The 14,156-nt window shown below is 42.3% G+C and overlaps 1 protein-coding gene and 1 long non-coding RNA gene across 3 annotated transcripts; one reads left to right on the plus strand and one right to left on the minus strand.

Annotated features, from left to right (window-relative positions):
* Positions 1-2,478: 2,478 nt before the first annotated feature.
* Positions 2,479-3,983, minus strand: LOC126510573 (uncharacterized). Its single transcript, XR_007594431.1, has 2 exons — positions 3,843-3,983; positions 2,479-2,858 (listed from the first exon to the last, which is right to left on the minus strand). It is a non-coding gene; the product is annotated as an uncharacterized lncRNA (long non-coding RNA).
* Positions 3,984-4,300: 317 nt separating this feature from the next.
* Srsf1 (serine and arginine rich splicing factor 1) lies at positions 4,301-10,534 on the plus strand. 2 transcript variants are annotated; one of them, XR_007594430.1, is made up of 5 exons: positions 4,301-4,632; positions 5,083-5,267; positions 5,651-5,823; positions 6,023-7,924; positions 9,651-10,534. XR_007594430.1 is itself a non-coding variant. In XM_050157216.1 (4 exons), the coding sequence occupies exons 1-4, from the start codon at positions 4,439-4,441 to the stop codon at positions 6,215-6,217; spliced, it is 747 nt and encodes a 248-aa protein (XP_050013173.1). In that variant the 5' UTR covers positions 4,301-4,438; the 3' UTR covers positions 6,218-8,084. The 2 variants fall into 2 exon arrangements, 1 of the variants encoding a protein (XP_050013173.1); XM_050157216.1 differs by lacking the exon at positions 9,651-10,534 and having other exon boundaries at positions 6,023-8,084.
* The last annotated feature ends 3,622 nt before the right edge of the window (positions 10,535-14,156 follow it).

The raw sequence follows: 14,156 nt of genomic DNA on the forward strand, positions 1-14,156 counted from the left end.
TAGGCAGTTGTGAACTGCCTAGTGTGGGGGCTGGGAACCAAATCTGGGTCCCCTGCAAGAGCAGCATGTGTTCCTAAAAACTAGACCATCTCTCCAGCCCCAGATCTTGCATTCTAGAACATCACAGCCACTGTGAAGAGCTGTACAAGGTTATTACTATCAACATTCTTTCATGGAAGGGGCTTATATAGCCTACTCCCAGACAATGTCTAGGAAGTTAATAAATGCTGGGGAGAGACTGATAAGGTCCCTATGCTCCTGTAAGCTATACTAAAGAAACTCAGTGAGTCACCAAAAATAAGTAAATAAAATTTTAAAATAAAAAGAGGGCTGAAGAGAGGGCTCAGTGGTTAAAGAGCATATATTGCTCTTCCAGAGGACCAAAGTTGTTCCTAACACCCACAGTGGGTGGCTCATAACCACCCATAATTACAGCTCCAGGAAGTCCAACATCTCTGACTTCCTAGGGTGCTTGTGTTCATGTTCACAAACACACATATACACATAATTAAGAAATAATAAAAATTAAATCTCTGAAATAAACATGTAAGTAGAAGGAAGACTGGCTGGGAAGAGGGAAGGAATACATAAGAATGGGAATGGATAGGAGTTAATGGAGGAATGAATGTGGCCAAAACACATGACTCACAAGCACAGCGAAGTCTAACAAAGACCCTAACTAATTAATACATGCTAACTAAAAGCTGTTTTAAAAAGAGCGCAAGTGATACTTTCCTATCATGCCCAAGGCTGTGAGCTCAATCGTCAACATTGCAAAACTAAATATTTATTTAAAATGAGAGGGGTGGAGAGATGGTTAAGAGCACTGGCTGCTCTTCCAAAGGATCCTGGTTCAATCCCAGCACCCACATGAACACAGCTCATACTCAGTTGTTAATTCAAGTTCCAGGGGACCCAACGCCCTCTTCCGGTATCCAAGGGCACTGTACACACATGGTATATAGATACAGACAGCCAAAACTCCCATACACATAAAAGAATAAATAAATGTAGCCAAGTGTATGGTGCACGCCTTTAATCCCAACACCTGGGAGGCAGAGGCCAGCCTGGTGTACAGAGTGAGACCCTGTACAAAAAACAAAACAAAAGTAGGGATTGGAGAGATGGATCAGTGGATGAGTAGAAGACCCAAGTTCAGTTCCCAGTTGCCTTGGGTAGCTCACAAGTTCCTGTAAGTCCAGATCCAGGGGACCCAATGTCCTCTTCTGGTCTCCATAGGCACTTGTACTGGTGCTTGCACAAATACATACACAGATTTAAAAAAATCTTAAAACAAACAACCAACAACGGGGGGGGGGGGGGGGGGGAGCCAGGTCATACTGGCTCACATCTTTAATCCCAGCAGTAAGAAAGCAGAGGCAGGCAGATCTCTGAGTTCAAGGCCAGCCTGGTCTACAGAGAGAGTTCCAGGACAGGAGAGGGTTGTTACAGAGAGAAACCCTGTCTAGAAAAACCAAACCAAACCAAAAGCAGAGAACCTCAGTTCCATTCCTTCCTCCCGCCCCCCACAGCCCTGGTTGTCCTGGAACTCACAACATAGACCAGTCTGGCCTCAAACTCCCAGTCAGCCTCAGCTTCATGAGTGCTGGGATTAAAGGCATGCCTCAGCATACTTTTGAATCAGTGTCTCCCATAGATCAGCCCAGTCTTTAACTGGAAATACATACAGTAGAGGTTGACTTTGAACTCCTTCTTCCTGCCCCAGCCTCTCCAAGTGCTGAGATGATAAATAATATGGGCTAGCCACACATAGTTTAAGGACTTATCAAAAATTTCACTTTTCAAGCTGATCATTCAGGTAGGAGGGCTAACACGGCAAGTTAAAGGGCAGCCTAAGCTACAGGAGACCCTGACTCGAAACCAAACAATCTCCACTTTCCCCAACATTTCAACAAGTATCTCTGATCATTTCAAATTCCGTTTGTATTTTACCAAGACTTTTACTAAACATGTTTTCTGCAGCAGGGTCTCATATGTAACCCAGACTCCCCATGAGCTCATTATCTTCCTCATTAACCACCTGAGGCCTGGGGTTACAGATGTGGGCTACCATGCCTTATAATAAAATTCATTTCACCGAACACGCCTTTAATCCTAGCACTAGGGAGGCAGAGATTCTGTGAATTTGAGGCCAACCTAGTCTACAGAGTGAGTTCCAGGACTGGCTTTTTTGAGAAACCACGTCTCTAAAAACCAAAACAAACAAACAAACAAACAAACAACAACAACAACAACAAAAGAAACCGAGCAGGGAGGATCTCTGTGAGTTGGAGACCAGCATGGTCTACAGAGCTAGTTCTAGGACAGGCTCCAAAGGCACAGAGAAACCCTGTCTCGAAAAACCAAAAAAAAAAAAAAAAAAAAAAACAACCAAAAAACCAAAACCGAACAAACAAAAAAACAAACAACACACTTCCACTAGCTTTTATGACTATCAAGAACAACAACAAAAAAATGGTCCTTTCTTGAACTGTTTATTTGCATTTAAAGTCATTTAAAATTTTGCATATACTGTGTTCCTTTCTTTACTGTGACTTTTAGTCAAATTTGTAGTTTCTCCCAGGAATTCCATAGGTTTTCACTTCAGGCATTTTGCCTAGAAACCCCTCTGCCTCTGCCCCTCCCCACTCTCATTGCCTTGATTTCTTCAGCCAGTCTTAATATTTAATAGTTCCATTTCAGGACTGCTGTAGATGATCAATAACGTAAAGGGCAGCAGGACGGCTCATGCAGTGAGGGTGCTCTTCCAAAGCCTCCAGTTTCATCTCGGGGCTCACACGGTAGGGGTGGAGGGTGAACTGACTCATTTTCTGACTTTCATAGGTGTGCCACGGTGTCTGATACAGAATATGCACAAAACAAAAATTTAGTAAAAACCAAAAATAACAGCGCAGAAGATCACCCTTAAAACCAGTGGGGATCTGATTTAGCTTATCTATTTTTGAGTCAAGTCTACGTAGCTCTTGTTGCCTCGAACTTGGAGATTCTGTTTCCCACATGCTGGAATTTAAAGACACACCATCACCTCTGGATGTTTTATGTATACTTTGACTATGAAAGGCTGATTTTAGAATGGAGATGGTGGTGCAAACATTTAATCCCCCAGCACTCAGGAGGCAGAGGCAGGTGGATCTCTTGTGTTCCAGGTCAGTCTGAGAGCAAGTTCTAAGACAGCCAGGGCTACAGAGAGAAATCCTGCGTCGTAAAACAAAACAACACACACACACAGAGCAACAAAAAAGGCTTTGGCTTTATTTTTTTTCCAATTTTTTAATCTAAAGGGTTTCCCCGCATGGCTCCTGCCGACCTGGAACTGTGTATCATAGGCTAACATGGATCCTCCTGTCTCAGTTTCCGGAGTTATGAAATTGAAATCACAAGTTACCAAGTTCTGCTTGGTTTTGCTTTTATTCCAATTCGAATCCATTAACAACATTGAAAACCTGTATGATTTCACACAAAAGGCCCTAAATTCCATTCCCGTGATTACAAAACAAAGAAACAAAATCGTGGTATCCAATATAAATATCCTGATTTCAGACAAAATGCAAAAAAGTTCTTAACTCCCTAGTCTAGCACAGAAGCCGGATCTCGGACCTGAGATGTAACCCTTGTCTCTAGTAGTTACGGTCCTTGCATATATTTTACTACTTTTCCTTTCTCATCCTTTGAAAGAAGGAAGAGAAACACCGAAGGCAGGGTTCAATCGGGAAGCTGGTAAGGATCCGCCTAGACACTTTTCTAACGGTCTAAAACGCAGCCCACCGCAGATTAGCAGAAACACCAGACAACAGCTCCGCCCGAGCTCTGAAACCAATCACCTGCCACTCCGCCAACCAAGCCGAAGCGCCGACGAAGCGCAGGTTTCCGGAGCAACAGCTCAGCATCATCTGGCTCCGCCCCCGGCGCCTTTCCCGCCAAAGGCCGTTAGCACCGCGGAGCATGGCGGGACTCGGCTGCAGGCTAGGTTTCATCAAATCCTTTCAAAGCGCCGAGCTGCTTTCAAAGCCGGTTTCCTCCTGAGGAGCCCGGTTAGCCTCGACTCAGCAGGGATTAACAGCCCCTTCCTCCGCAGTATGTAAATTTTTACCAAACGTCTAGCCGCCTCGCGGACCAATCGTTCCGCCAGCCGGGGACGCGAGGGACTTTTTCCCCTCCGTGCGGAGGGTGACGTCGCGCTTGCGCGAGCGTACTTCTCTGCACCCGTTACGCCCGTGCGCGTGCGTACTGCGACGGACGCGCAGCTTCCTCCGGCTTCTCTTCCTCCCCCCCTCCCCCCCATATCAGTGCGCCGAGCTGATAAAGGCGCCATTTTGGACGGGGCCGCGGGAGACGTGGTGCCGCTCAGGGCTCGCTCTGCCGTACGCTAGGCTTGGTGGGAAGGCCTCTTCTCGAGTCCGCGCTTTTCGTCGCCGCCATGTCAGGAGGTGGTGTGATTCGTGGCCCGGCGGGGAACAACGACTGCCGCATCTACGTGGGTAACCTACCTCCAGACATCCGAACCAAGGACATTGAGGACGTGTTTTACAAATACGGCGCCATCCGCGACATCGACCTGAAGAACCGCCGCGGGGGACCGCCCTTCGCCTTCGTTGAGTTCGAGGACCCGCGGTGAGGCAGCGTGGGGCTTGCGGCCTTGAGGACATAGGCTGGCGTAGTTGGGCAAGGCTTTCGAGGCCTTCACATTATGGGGGTGGGGGGGAGAGGAGGGGCTCCGAGGCCGGGAGCGAGGCGCTATCGCCCCTGCAGGAGTCGAGCAAGGAGCCGAGTCGGCGTGCTGTCTCCGGTGGCCGGCCGCCTCGGACGTCCCCAGAGCCCATGCGCAGCCCCCGGAGCGGGAAACTGAGGCGCTGAGGGCTGGCGTGGTGGTCGGGAGTCTGCCCGGCGTGGTTCTGGGTGGGGGAGGGGCCGGCCCTATTATGCAGCGCATGTGGGCTCCGGCGCCGTCTGGGGTGCGCATGTGCGCCGGTCCCCCCGCGGCTTCCCCGAGCGCCTGGAGCTTGGCGGCGCCGGTCCCTCTCTTCCTCCTCCTCATCCCCTTCGCCTTCTGTGCTCACGCAGAGACGCGGAAGATGCGGTGTACGGGCGCGACGGCTACGATTACGACGGCTACCGTCTGCGGGTAGAGTTCCCTCGAAGCGGCCGCGGGACCGGCCGAGGCGGCGGCGGGGGTGGAGGCGGCGGAGCTCCGAGAGGCCGCTATGGCCCGCCATCCAGGCGCTCGGAGAACAGAGTGGTTGTCTCTGGTGAGTGGACTCCTTGGGGGTTAAAATTCTCCCCGCGAGACTGGTCTGACAACTACAGGTTTTGGTGTTTGGGTTTTTGTTTTCCTTTCCTTCTTTTCCTTTTACCCGGGCTCGTAAAACGGCTTTTCGGTCTTGGGGGTGAATTTAGTAAATAAAGATTACTGTGGTGGTGATTTACCCAAATTAGGTTGCAGTACTAGCCTATGAAGATCCTTTACAAATAAGTTTGGACTCTGGATCTCAGACTCTTACCAGCTCTTTACGTGGAAACACTTAAGTACACTCATTAAGTATTTTAAAATAATCTTTGCTGTGATGGACATTAATACAGTTAGCGTGGAGCAGGGTAATTCTCATTAAGTGGGGGGAAATCACTTTTGCAGGACTGCCTCCGAGTGGAAGCTGGCAGGACTTAAAGGATCACATGCGTGAAGCAGGTGATGTATGTTATGCTGATGTTTACCGAGATGGCACTGGTGTCGTGGAGTTTGTACGGAAAGAAGATATGACGTATGCAGTTCGAAAACTGGATAACACTAAGTTTAGATCTCATGAGGTAGGTTATACACTTTTCTTTTCTTTGACCAGAATTGGATACAGTGTTCTTAACAGTGGAATTTGAAGGTAAGGATACAGGCAAGGGCGTCCACATAAATTACCAGAGACCTGGTCTGTCTGTCTTTGTATTCATTCAGCATGTCTGAAGACAGGTGAAAGCTTAGATCTTTCAATGGAAAGTTCTGTCTATCCAATAGGGAGAAACTGCCTACATCCGGGTTAAAGTTGATGGGCCCAGAAGTCCAAGTTATGGAAGATCTCGATCTCGAAGCCGTAGTCGTAGCAGAAGCCGTAGCAGAAGCAACAGCAGGAGTCGCAGTTACTCCCCAAGGAGAAGCAGAGGATCACCACGCTATTCTCCCCGTCATAGCAGATCTCGCTCTCGTACATAGATGATTGGTGACACTTTTTGTAGAACCCATGTTGTATACAGTTTTCCTTTACTCAGTACAATCTTTTCATTTTTTTAATTCAAACTGTTTTGTTCAGAATGGGCTAAAGTGTTGAATTGCATTCTTATGTAATACCCCCTTGCTCCTAACATCTACATTCCCCTCATGTCTTGGTAAATTGTATTTTAAGTGATGTCATAGACAGGATTGTTTAAATTTAGTTAATTTCCATGCTCTTCAGACTGTGATATTGTGTAAATGTCTATTCTGCTCTGGTTTGTGTGAAATGGGATGTTGGGGGTGTTTGTGGTTATCTTACTTGGGGAAGTTCTTATGTTTATCTTGCTTTTCATGTGTCTTTCTGTAGACATATCTGAAGAGATGGATTAAGAATGCTTTGGATTAAGGATTGTGGAGCACATTTCAATCATTTTAGGATTGTCAAAAGGAGGATTGAGGAGGATCAGATCAATAATGGAGGCAATGGTATGACTCCAAGTGCTATTGTCACAGATGAAATTGGCAGTATTGACCTTATACTAAAAGACAAGGGTTAAAATTTTTATCAGCATCTTATGCGGTTATTTCTAGCTACAATTGCTTTGCTTTTTAAACCTTGGCAATTGTGGCAAAATTGCCCATTTTGTAACAATTATTTGCTCCCTTCCCCCCTTTTTGTTTTAATAGGGACTAATGTGGGAAGAATGGCTAATTTGTCAGTGCTTAGTTACAACTGTTAATGTGTGACCTGCTGTTGGTGTACATGTGGGTACAGGGTGTCTATTTCCAAACAGAGTATAATATCAATACTGCTAAATCTGCATGTCCTCTGTGTGACTGATAGAGCGTTATTATTTCATTTTTTAAAGACAAAATGACAGCAGAATATAGAATTCCAACGTATTAGTGTAGATAATCTAGTTGGGAGTACTTTAAGTCTCGCCTTCCCTTTTACTATTCATAATTGACTCGTGTTTAAAACACTTTAATTTACAAGCTAAATTGCAGACGGGAGCAATAGATTTAGTTTAGTCTTAGGTGGGTAGCAATACCAGTAAACTTCAATTACATAACTTTGCAACCACAAAACGTGATACCTGTACAGTAACAAGTGTTGGCATTATCAGTTGAAGTGTAAATATAAAGTGCTTCTTCCAGTTAGTCTCTGTAATGATTAAGTTTCTAAAATTTATCTAAACACCATACAGAAACTTGTTTTGGGGAATTTGATAGTTATTGATGTACATCTGTTAAACTGATGACAGACATAACTCATCATTCCCCAGAAACCTTTTTTGATTACAGTATCTAACATTTTGCCTCCTCTTTTTTGGTTTTGCTGGTTATAAAGGTTTGGATTGGAGAGGGCTCACTGGATCCCAATCCTTGGAGCTGGATCATTGGATTCAAATCATAATGTGGATAGGATAGGGAGGATGAATTACCAGGATTCATGGAGCGGGATCAGATTACCAGGAACATAGGAGTGGATTCCTTCCTGCCCCAACCAAACCGCATTCGTGTGGATTTTTTTTTCATTCAACTTAATTGGCTATTCCAAAGAGTTTTTTTCCTATTTTTGACGATTGGAGCCCTTAAGATGCACGATGGAATTGTGTTTTGCATTTTTTGGTAAAAGGAGCAAAGCGAGGACCTGGAGATAAACGCTGGAGCAATCTCCTTGGAAGGATTCAGCACGAGTAGATGGTAAACATTTAAAGGGGAAAGGGGGGGTTTGTTTAAAATAGTAAATCAGTAAGTCACTTCTAAATTTAAAGAAAACAAAATTGGAGTTGAAAGAATAAGTAGGTTTCCAATTGGCTATTGCCGTTTTTCTTTGAAAAAATAAACATTTTTTAAAAAACGATGCATGGTTGTCCTTTTTCCTCTTCATGTAAAATTTTGCTGGGTAACTAGTGTATCAGCTATTTCTTTAAATTGATAAATTCTGACTTGTTTATGTGTTGTTAGTAATTAAAGATATTAATCTAATAAACGATAATAACTGTCTCTTACTGTTGTGGAAGTCTTAAGGGGATAATAAACTGAGTGTGAGGCAGTCATGTATGTAGTACACTTATGTAGGGGTTAATAGTCTGGAAATTAAGCTTTCATATTTTGCTAAAGTATGATTAAGAACTTATAGGTACTGTTTATTTTGGTAATACTTTAGACAAAATAGGTTTTTGTACAAAATTGGTTGATGGCTAGTAAGTTTTGATGTTGAAGGTAGCTTTTGAAATCTTTGGTGACACTCAAATTCATTAGTAACATCAGCAGGGGTAGTAGAAAGCAGCACTGATCTTTTTGAGTTGTGGACAGTATGCTGACATATTAACTGCTTATAGGGTGAATCAATATGTCTTGTAAAGCTTTTCAGCCATAAAGAGTATTCTGTCCCCAAACTTAGTGATCTGTACTAAGTCAGCAATTATATCTTAGTCTAGTGTTATCTCTCTGTTAGCTCCTGTAAAGCTGAATCTTCATCTTGCTTGGAGTGGAGTATGGTACTTTTATTTAAAATCCCAAGCTTGTGATTTCCTTATAGTTAGAATGAACAAATCACTCTTCAGTATCATAATGGAAGAAGCTAGATTTTTAACTTTTCCTTTGGGTTGCTGGCTGAATTTAAGGTTAGTCGGGTATAAGAAAATTTAGGGGAAGACCAGAATTTTAATATGAAAGGCATAGGCTTCAAGAAATTTGCATAAGGTCACACAACTTACACATTTTTAAAGACTGTCCTGGTAAAGTGATAGATAAACTAAGTTCAAAACCAGGATTTCACTTTAGTGTAGACTCATTAAGGTTAAGTAGCTGTAGTTAAGAGAATTCAAAACATAACTAAGCATAAATTTGCTTTTGAAAATAATTCTAGAGAATTAGCATAAATATGTGATTGAAAATTTAAATGAATATGTTTTTAAGTACATTGTATGATCAGGAAAGTTCTCAAATGGATTCTGTTTTTTTTTCTTTGTGTGGCTTTGCTTTGGTCCAGACTTTCCTAGAATTCAGTATGTAGCCCAAGCTGGGCTCCCACTCCAAAGCAATCTAGTCTACCAAACTCCTGAATTATGAATGAACTACTATGCCTAGTTTACTAAAATAATTTTGAAAGGCAAATATGAGCTCAATACAGGCAAATTGGCTATTTTGAGTGCTTTGGAAACAGGACCAAGAAATGGCCTCTATTAAATGAAGGTTATCTATTTTAAGTAGTTCAGCCCTAGATTGAAATGAATAAAAAGTATTCTTTGCCTTTATAAGACTATGTATCTCTTGGGTTTGAACACTAGAGAACAGTGTTTGAAAAGTACAGTAAGTTTTAAGTCTTAAGAAATAGACCTATACCCATACTGACAATTTATGCCGTTTTGGAAATAAAAATACTACCTTGATTTCCACCCCTTCCCCTTCTCTGTTCCCTTAGGATATTGTAGGGACCCTATGATTAGTTTTTCTAACCAAGAAAGCACTTAAATCTCTTTAAGCAAGTACTTTGCATAACATCTGGTTGAATAACCCAGCTTGCTGTTCAGCTCATCCTACTGGAGACAAAGGTAAGACATTTTGATACCTAGTTTGGGGTCTAAATTTTAACAACTAAAGTTTGGAATGAATAATTTTCTCTTGGAATGGTCCCCCCTCCCAGCTTTTTAGTAATTTTGAATGTTTATATATCCGCCCATCTTAATTCTGGAGTTGAATGTGATAAATTCTAAGATCAGCTTTTCTTAGTTTTGTCTATGAACATGGTTTTGTAGGGTTGGTGTTATTTTCAGCTTCCTGTGGTCGAGGTCAATTCTTGGTGTTTGCCTTTTTGCTTTGTATATGAAACTTGTAGTTAAATTTACAAATGAAATAAAATATATTTAGTATTAAAAGGAGAGAAAGTATTAGACTGAGTTCTGTTGTAACCAGTTTTGGCTTATTTCTATCATGATTTGAAGATCGATTGACAATCTACAATTTTGAAATCTTAAAAACCATGAGTACCAGGGATTGTTTTTGTCGAGCCAATTGAATGTAAAAAATCTGGCCAGAATACCTTCATTGTATAATTAGTGTCACTAATGAGTTTGCCAGCAGAAATACTAGTGCATTCTTCATTACAAAGTTGCTTAGACATGTTGAAGGTGTTTATATAAGGTATATGGATAAAAGCCTCATGTAAAGTATGAAAACCGTGAATCTCATACATCTCTCCTGGGTGGGCAAGGAGTTGAATGTAGAATTGTACTAGTATTGTGGAGGATTAACGCTGCTGTATGTAATTTTGGGAGTGAATAAAAGGCTGTTACTTTGAAACCCTTATTGAGATTTAAGTTCTCCATCCTTTTAGACTGAACCAGGTATAGAGGAAAAGGTGTAACCCACATCTTACTATATAGTTAACACTAGCAGACTGCTTTACTCCATGGAAGGGAATATTCAGCCACCCAGTATGTATGTAGTACAGTGCTCCTAAGGGTAGGTATTTAGGTTCCAGAAGGGGTTTTTTCTTTCTTTTTTTTTTTGGTTGGTTTAAGTTTTTGTATTTCTGTGTTTGAGTGTTTTTCCTGTATGTAACTGCTCTGTGTGTGAGTGGTGCCTTTGGATACCAGAAGAAAACACTGGACTCCCCTAGAGGTGGAGACTGGACAGTTGGGAGCTGCTGGGTGCTGGGAACCAGAACCTGGGTCCTCTGAAAAAAGCAGTGAGTGCTCTTAACAGATATGCCATCTCCCCAACTCCTTTTCAGTCTCAGGAACCTTGCCCATTCTAGTTCTGTAAGATTGGAATGAAGTTGACATGAAAAGTTTTACTGTGATTGTTGAATAAATCTTGTAAAAATAATTTTTGCTTTAGAGAAAAGAGATTAACAGCATATTTAAACCACTCAGTTCCATGATTGAAAACTTCAGAATGTTTTTTTAATTTTGAAAGCTTTGCTCGGTAATTCAGAATTTTGTTGTGCTTTATCAAAGGGTATTTTTTTTGATTTTTGAGACAGGGTTTCTCTGTAGCTTTTTGGTTCCTGTCCTGGAACTAGCTCTTGTAGACCAGGCTGGCCTCAAACTCACAGAGATCCGCCTGCCTCTGCCTCCTGAGTGCTGGGATTAAAGGCGTGCGCCACCACCGCCCGGCTTCACAGTACACAGAAAATAGGATAGAATAGTACAAGTTAATTTTAGAAACCTCCAGAGGCAGAAAAATATCACTTTTTGGTGTACTGAGGATTTGAACCCAGGGTCTCTACTACTGAGCTGCAACTTCAGACTTCCTTTTTTTAAAAGAATTATTTATTATTATTATTCTGCCTCCATGTATGCCCACACACCAGAGGAGGGCACCAGATCTCATTACAGATGGTTGTGAACCACCATGTGGTTGCTGGGAATTGAACTCAGAACCTCTGGAAGAGCAGACAGTGCTCTTAACCACTGAGCCATCTCTCCAGCCCCAGACTTACATTTTGATAGTGTCAGTGTCTTAGAGGAAACACAAGTCATGCATGGCTGTTGATGGAAGTTCCCATTTAGGTAAACAAAGAGTTAAGCCAACTGCTTTATCTTAAAAAAAAAAAAAAAAAAACCAGTGGTAGTGCACTTTGGGAGCCAGAGGCAGGTGGATGGATGGGATACCTTGAGTTTGATTGAAGCCCACAGCCTGGTCTGCAGAGTGAGTTCCAGGACAGCCAAAGCTACATAAAACCCTGTCTCAAAAAAAAAAAATGGGGGTGGGGGAGATGGAGGCAGTAAACATCTCTTGATTTCTGTACCATAAAATGTAATGACTGTAAGCTATTGGTGAGTAACATCACCATGAAGGGATCTGTGAGAGACATAGGATCCCTTCATGGTGATGTTACTCACCAGAGACATGACTTTAGTGTCCCCATGGCTTGTTACAGTGCTTTTATTAGTAATAAATCATTTGGCCACAAGAGGGAGCTCTGCCACAAAGCAGGAAACAAGCTTTACTGCAATCCCTTTACAGTATCAATCTACGAAGTTAGATGGTTTGGATAGATTTTCTAACTGTAATCATGAGCAATCATGAAAGTCTGTTACCATAAGCTTTTCTCACTCCAACTCCCCCATAGCCCACAGAGGAAAGGACACAAATTTGTTTCCTTTTGTTTAATTTATTTATTTATTATGTACACAGTATTGTCAGTATTCTGTTTGCATGTATGCCTGCAGGCCAGAAGAGGGCACCAGATCTCCTTACGGATGGTTGTGAGCCACCATGTGGTTGCTGGGAATTGAACTCAGGACCTTTGGAAGAGTAGGCAACTTAACCTACCACTTGGAAAAAGACATGATTTACTTTTTATTTTTTTAAATTTTTATTATTTATTAATTATGTATTCAGTGTTCTGCCTGCATGTATATCCCTGCAGGCCAGAAGAGGGCACCAGATCAGGTGGTTGTGAGCCACCATGTGGTTGCTGGGAATTGAACTCAGGACCTCTGGAAGAACAGCCAGTGCTCTTAACCTCTGAGCCATCTCTCCAGCCCATGATTTACGTTTTATGTACATTGGTGCTTTGTCTTCATGTATGTCTGTAAGGGAGCCATCTCTTCAGTCTCAGTAAACAAGACATTGTAAGTGGACAAATTATATTTGCAGTTGAGACAACACTGGTCAAATGTACATAATAAAAGTGCTGGAAACTATACATGGGGCTACAAGTTTGAACTCTAGAGCATTTGGATAAACTGGCAAGATTGCTGTTTGAAAGCCAACTTGGTCTATAGTGAGACCTAGTTCAGAGCTTGGTTTCCTTGAATCAGTTTAACATGTGAAAGGCACTCTGAATCCCCACTGGGACCCCAGAATTCTCTTTGTTATGATTCCTTTTAGGAAGCCTATGCCTGTGTCTGGGTGTTTACTGCCCTTATTCACCTCTACTCTATAAAAATTTCTATATAAAATAGAATTATTTCTTAGTAAAAGAAGGGCTAAATTTAGGTTGCTGAAATGTCAGGGCATGGCAAGATTGTTTCTTGAAGTATTAGAGGAACTTAAGTTTGGGGTCACTTTCAGGTCACAACAAGTAGGGGTCAGTTACTTGAACTCTCAAAGGAAACCTAAAAGTGACTGTAGTCCTGTTCTTAAATATATTTATCTAACAGTGACAGTAACATGTCCTAGACATTTTAGTTACAGAATATATAGTGTGATAATCATGTTTTTAAGACTAGAAACAGAAAATGGTAAGTTGTACAGTAAACACACTGTAACAACTAAAAGCAAACTATTGCTTCTCCCTGAAGTCAGAAAAGTAGTAAATTTCAGCAAGGTACTAGTCAAGTTCTGTCTTTACCTCAGTGCTACCATGTCTATTGACTTAACCAGACTCGTTCTGGGGTTTTATTTATTTTTTTTTTCATTTTTTTTTTATTGAGAATAAGAAAAAAAAAGTTTCCGCCTCCTCCCAGCCTCCCATTTCCCTCCCCCTCCCCCCACTCTTCTCCCCCTCCCCCCTCTCTTCTCCCCTCCCCCCTCTTCTCCCCCCCTCTCCTCTCCCCCTCCCTCTTTATTTTTTTAAGATTTATTTCATGCATGAATTATAACTGCATGTACACCTTAAAGCCAGAAGGTGGCATCAGATCCCACTAGAGGTGGTTGCTGGCAGTGGAACTCACGACCTCTGAAAGATCAGCCAGTGCTCTTAACTGCTGAGCCATCTCTCCAGCCCCTGGGGTTTTATTTCTTTGTGACAAGGTCTCACTATGTGATGGACTTCAACTTTCAATTTGAAATCCTCCCAAGTGCCACATCTGGTTACTGAAATAAGAATGGAAATTTGTTGCTTAAATTTGTCTCACATCACCACTTGATATTTCGGCATTCTTGTGTATACCCAGGTCTGTTACTGATGGGTTTTATCTGATTTCAATGGGAAGCCTTCATTCTGGCTATCCTGTTTGTCAATTGTACTTTACCT

The sequence above is a fragment of the Alexandromys fortis genome, unplaced genomic scaffold, assembly GCF_014885135.2.
Source record: "Alexandromys fortis isolate MF-2015 unplaced genomic scaffold, M_Fortis_MF-2015_v1.1 scaffold_31, whole genome shotgun sequence".
Taxonomy (NCBI): Eukaryota; Metazoa; Chordata; class Mammalia; order Rodentia; family Cricetidae; genus Alexandromys; species Alexandromys fortis.

Coding starts and splice junctions, on each gene's coding strand:
- Srsf1 (XM_050157216.1), top strand. CDS start 4,439: ATGTCAGGAGGTGGTGTGATTCGTGGCCCGGCGGGGAACAACGACTGC. Junction 5,268..5,650: donor GAACAGAGTGGTTGTCTCTG/GTGAGTGGACTC, acceptor TCACTTTTGCAG/GACTGCCTCCGAGTGGAAGC. Junction 5,824..6,022: donor CTAAGTTTAGATCTCATGAG/GTAGGTTATACA, acceptor TCTATCCAATAG/GGAGAAACTGCCTACATCCG.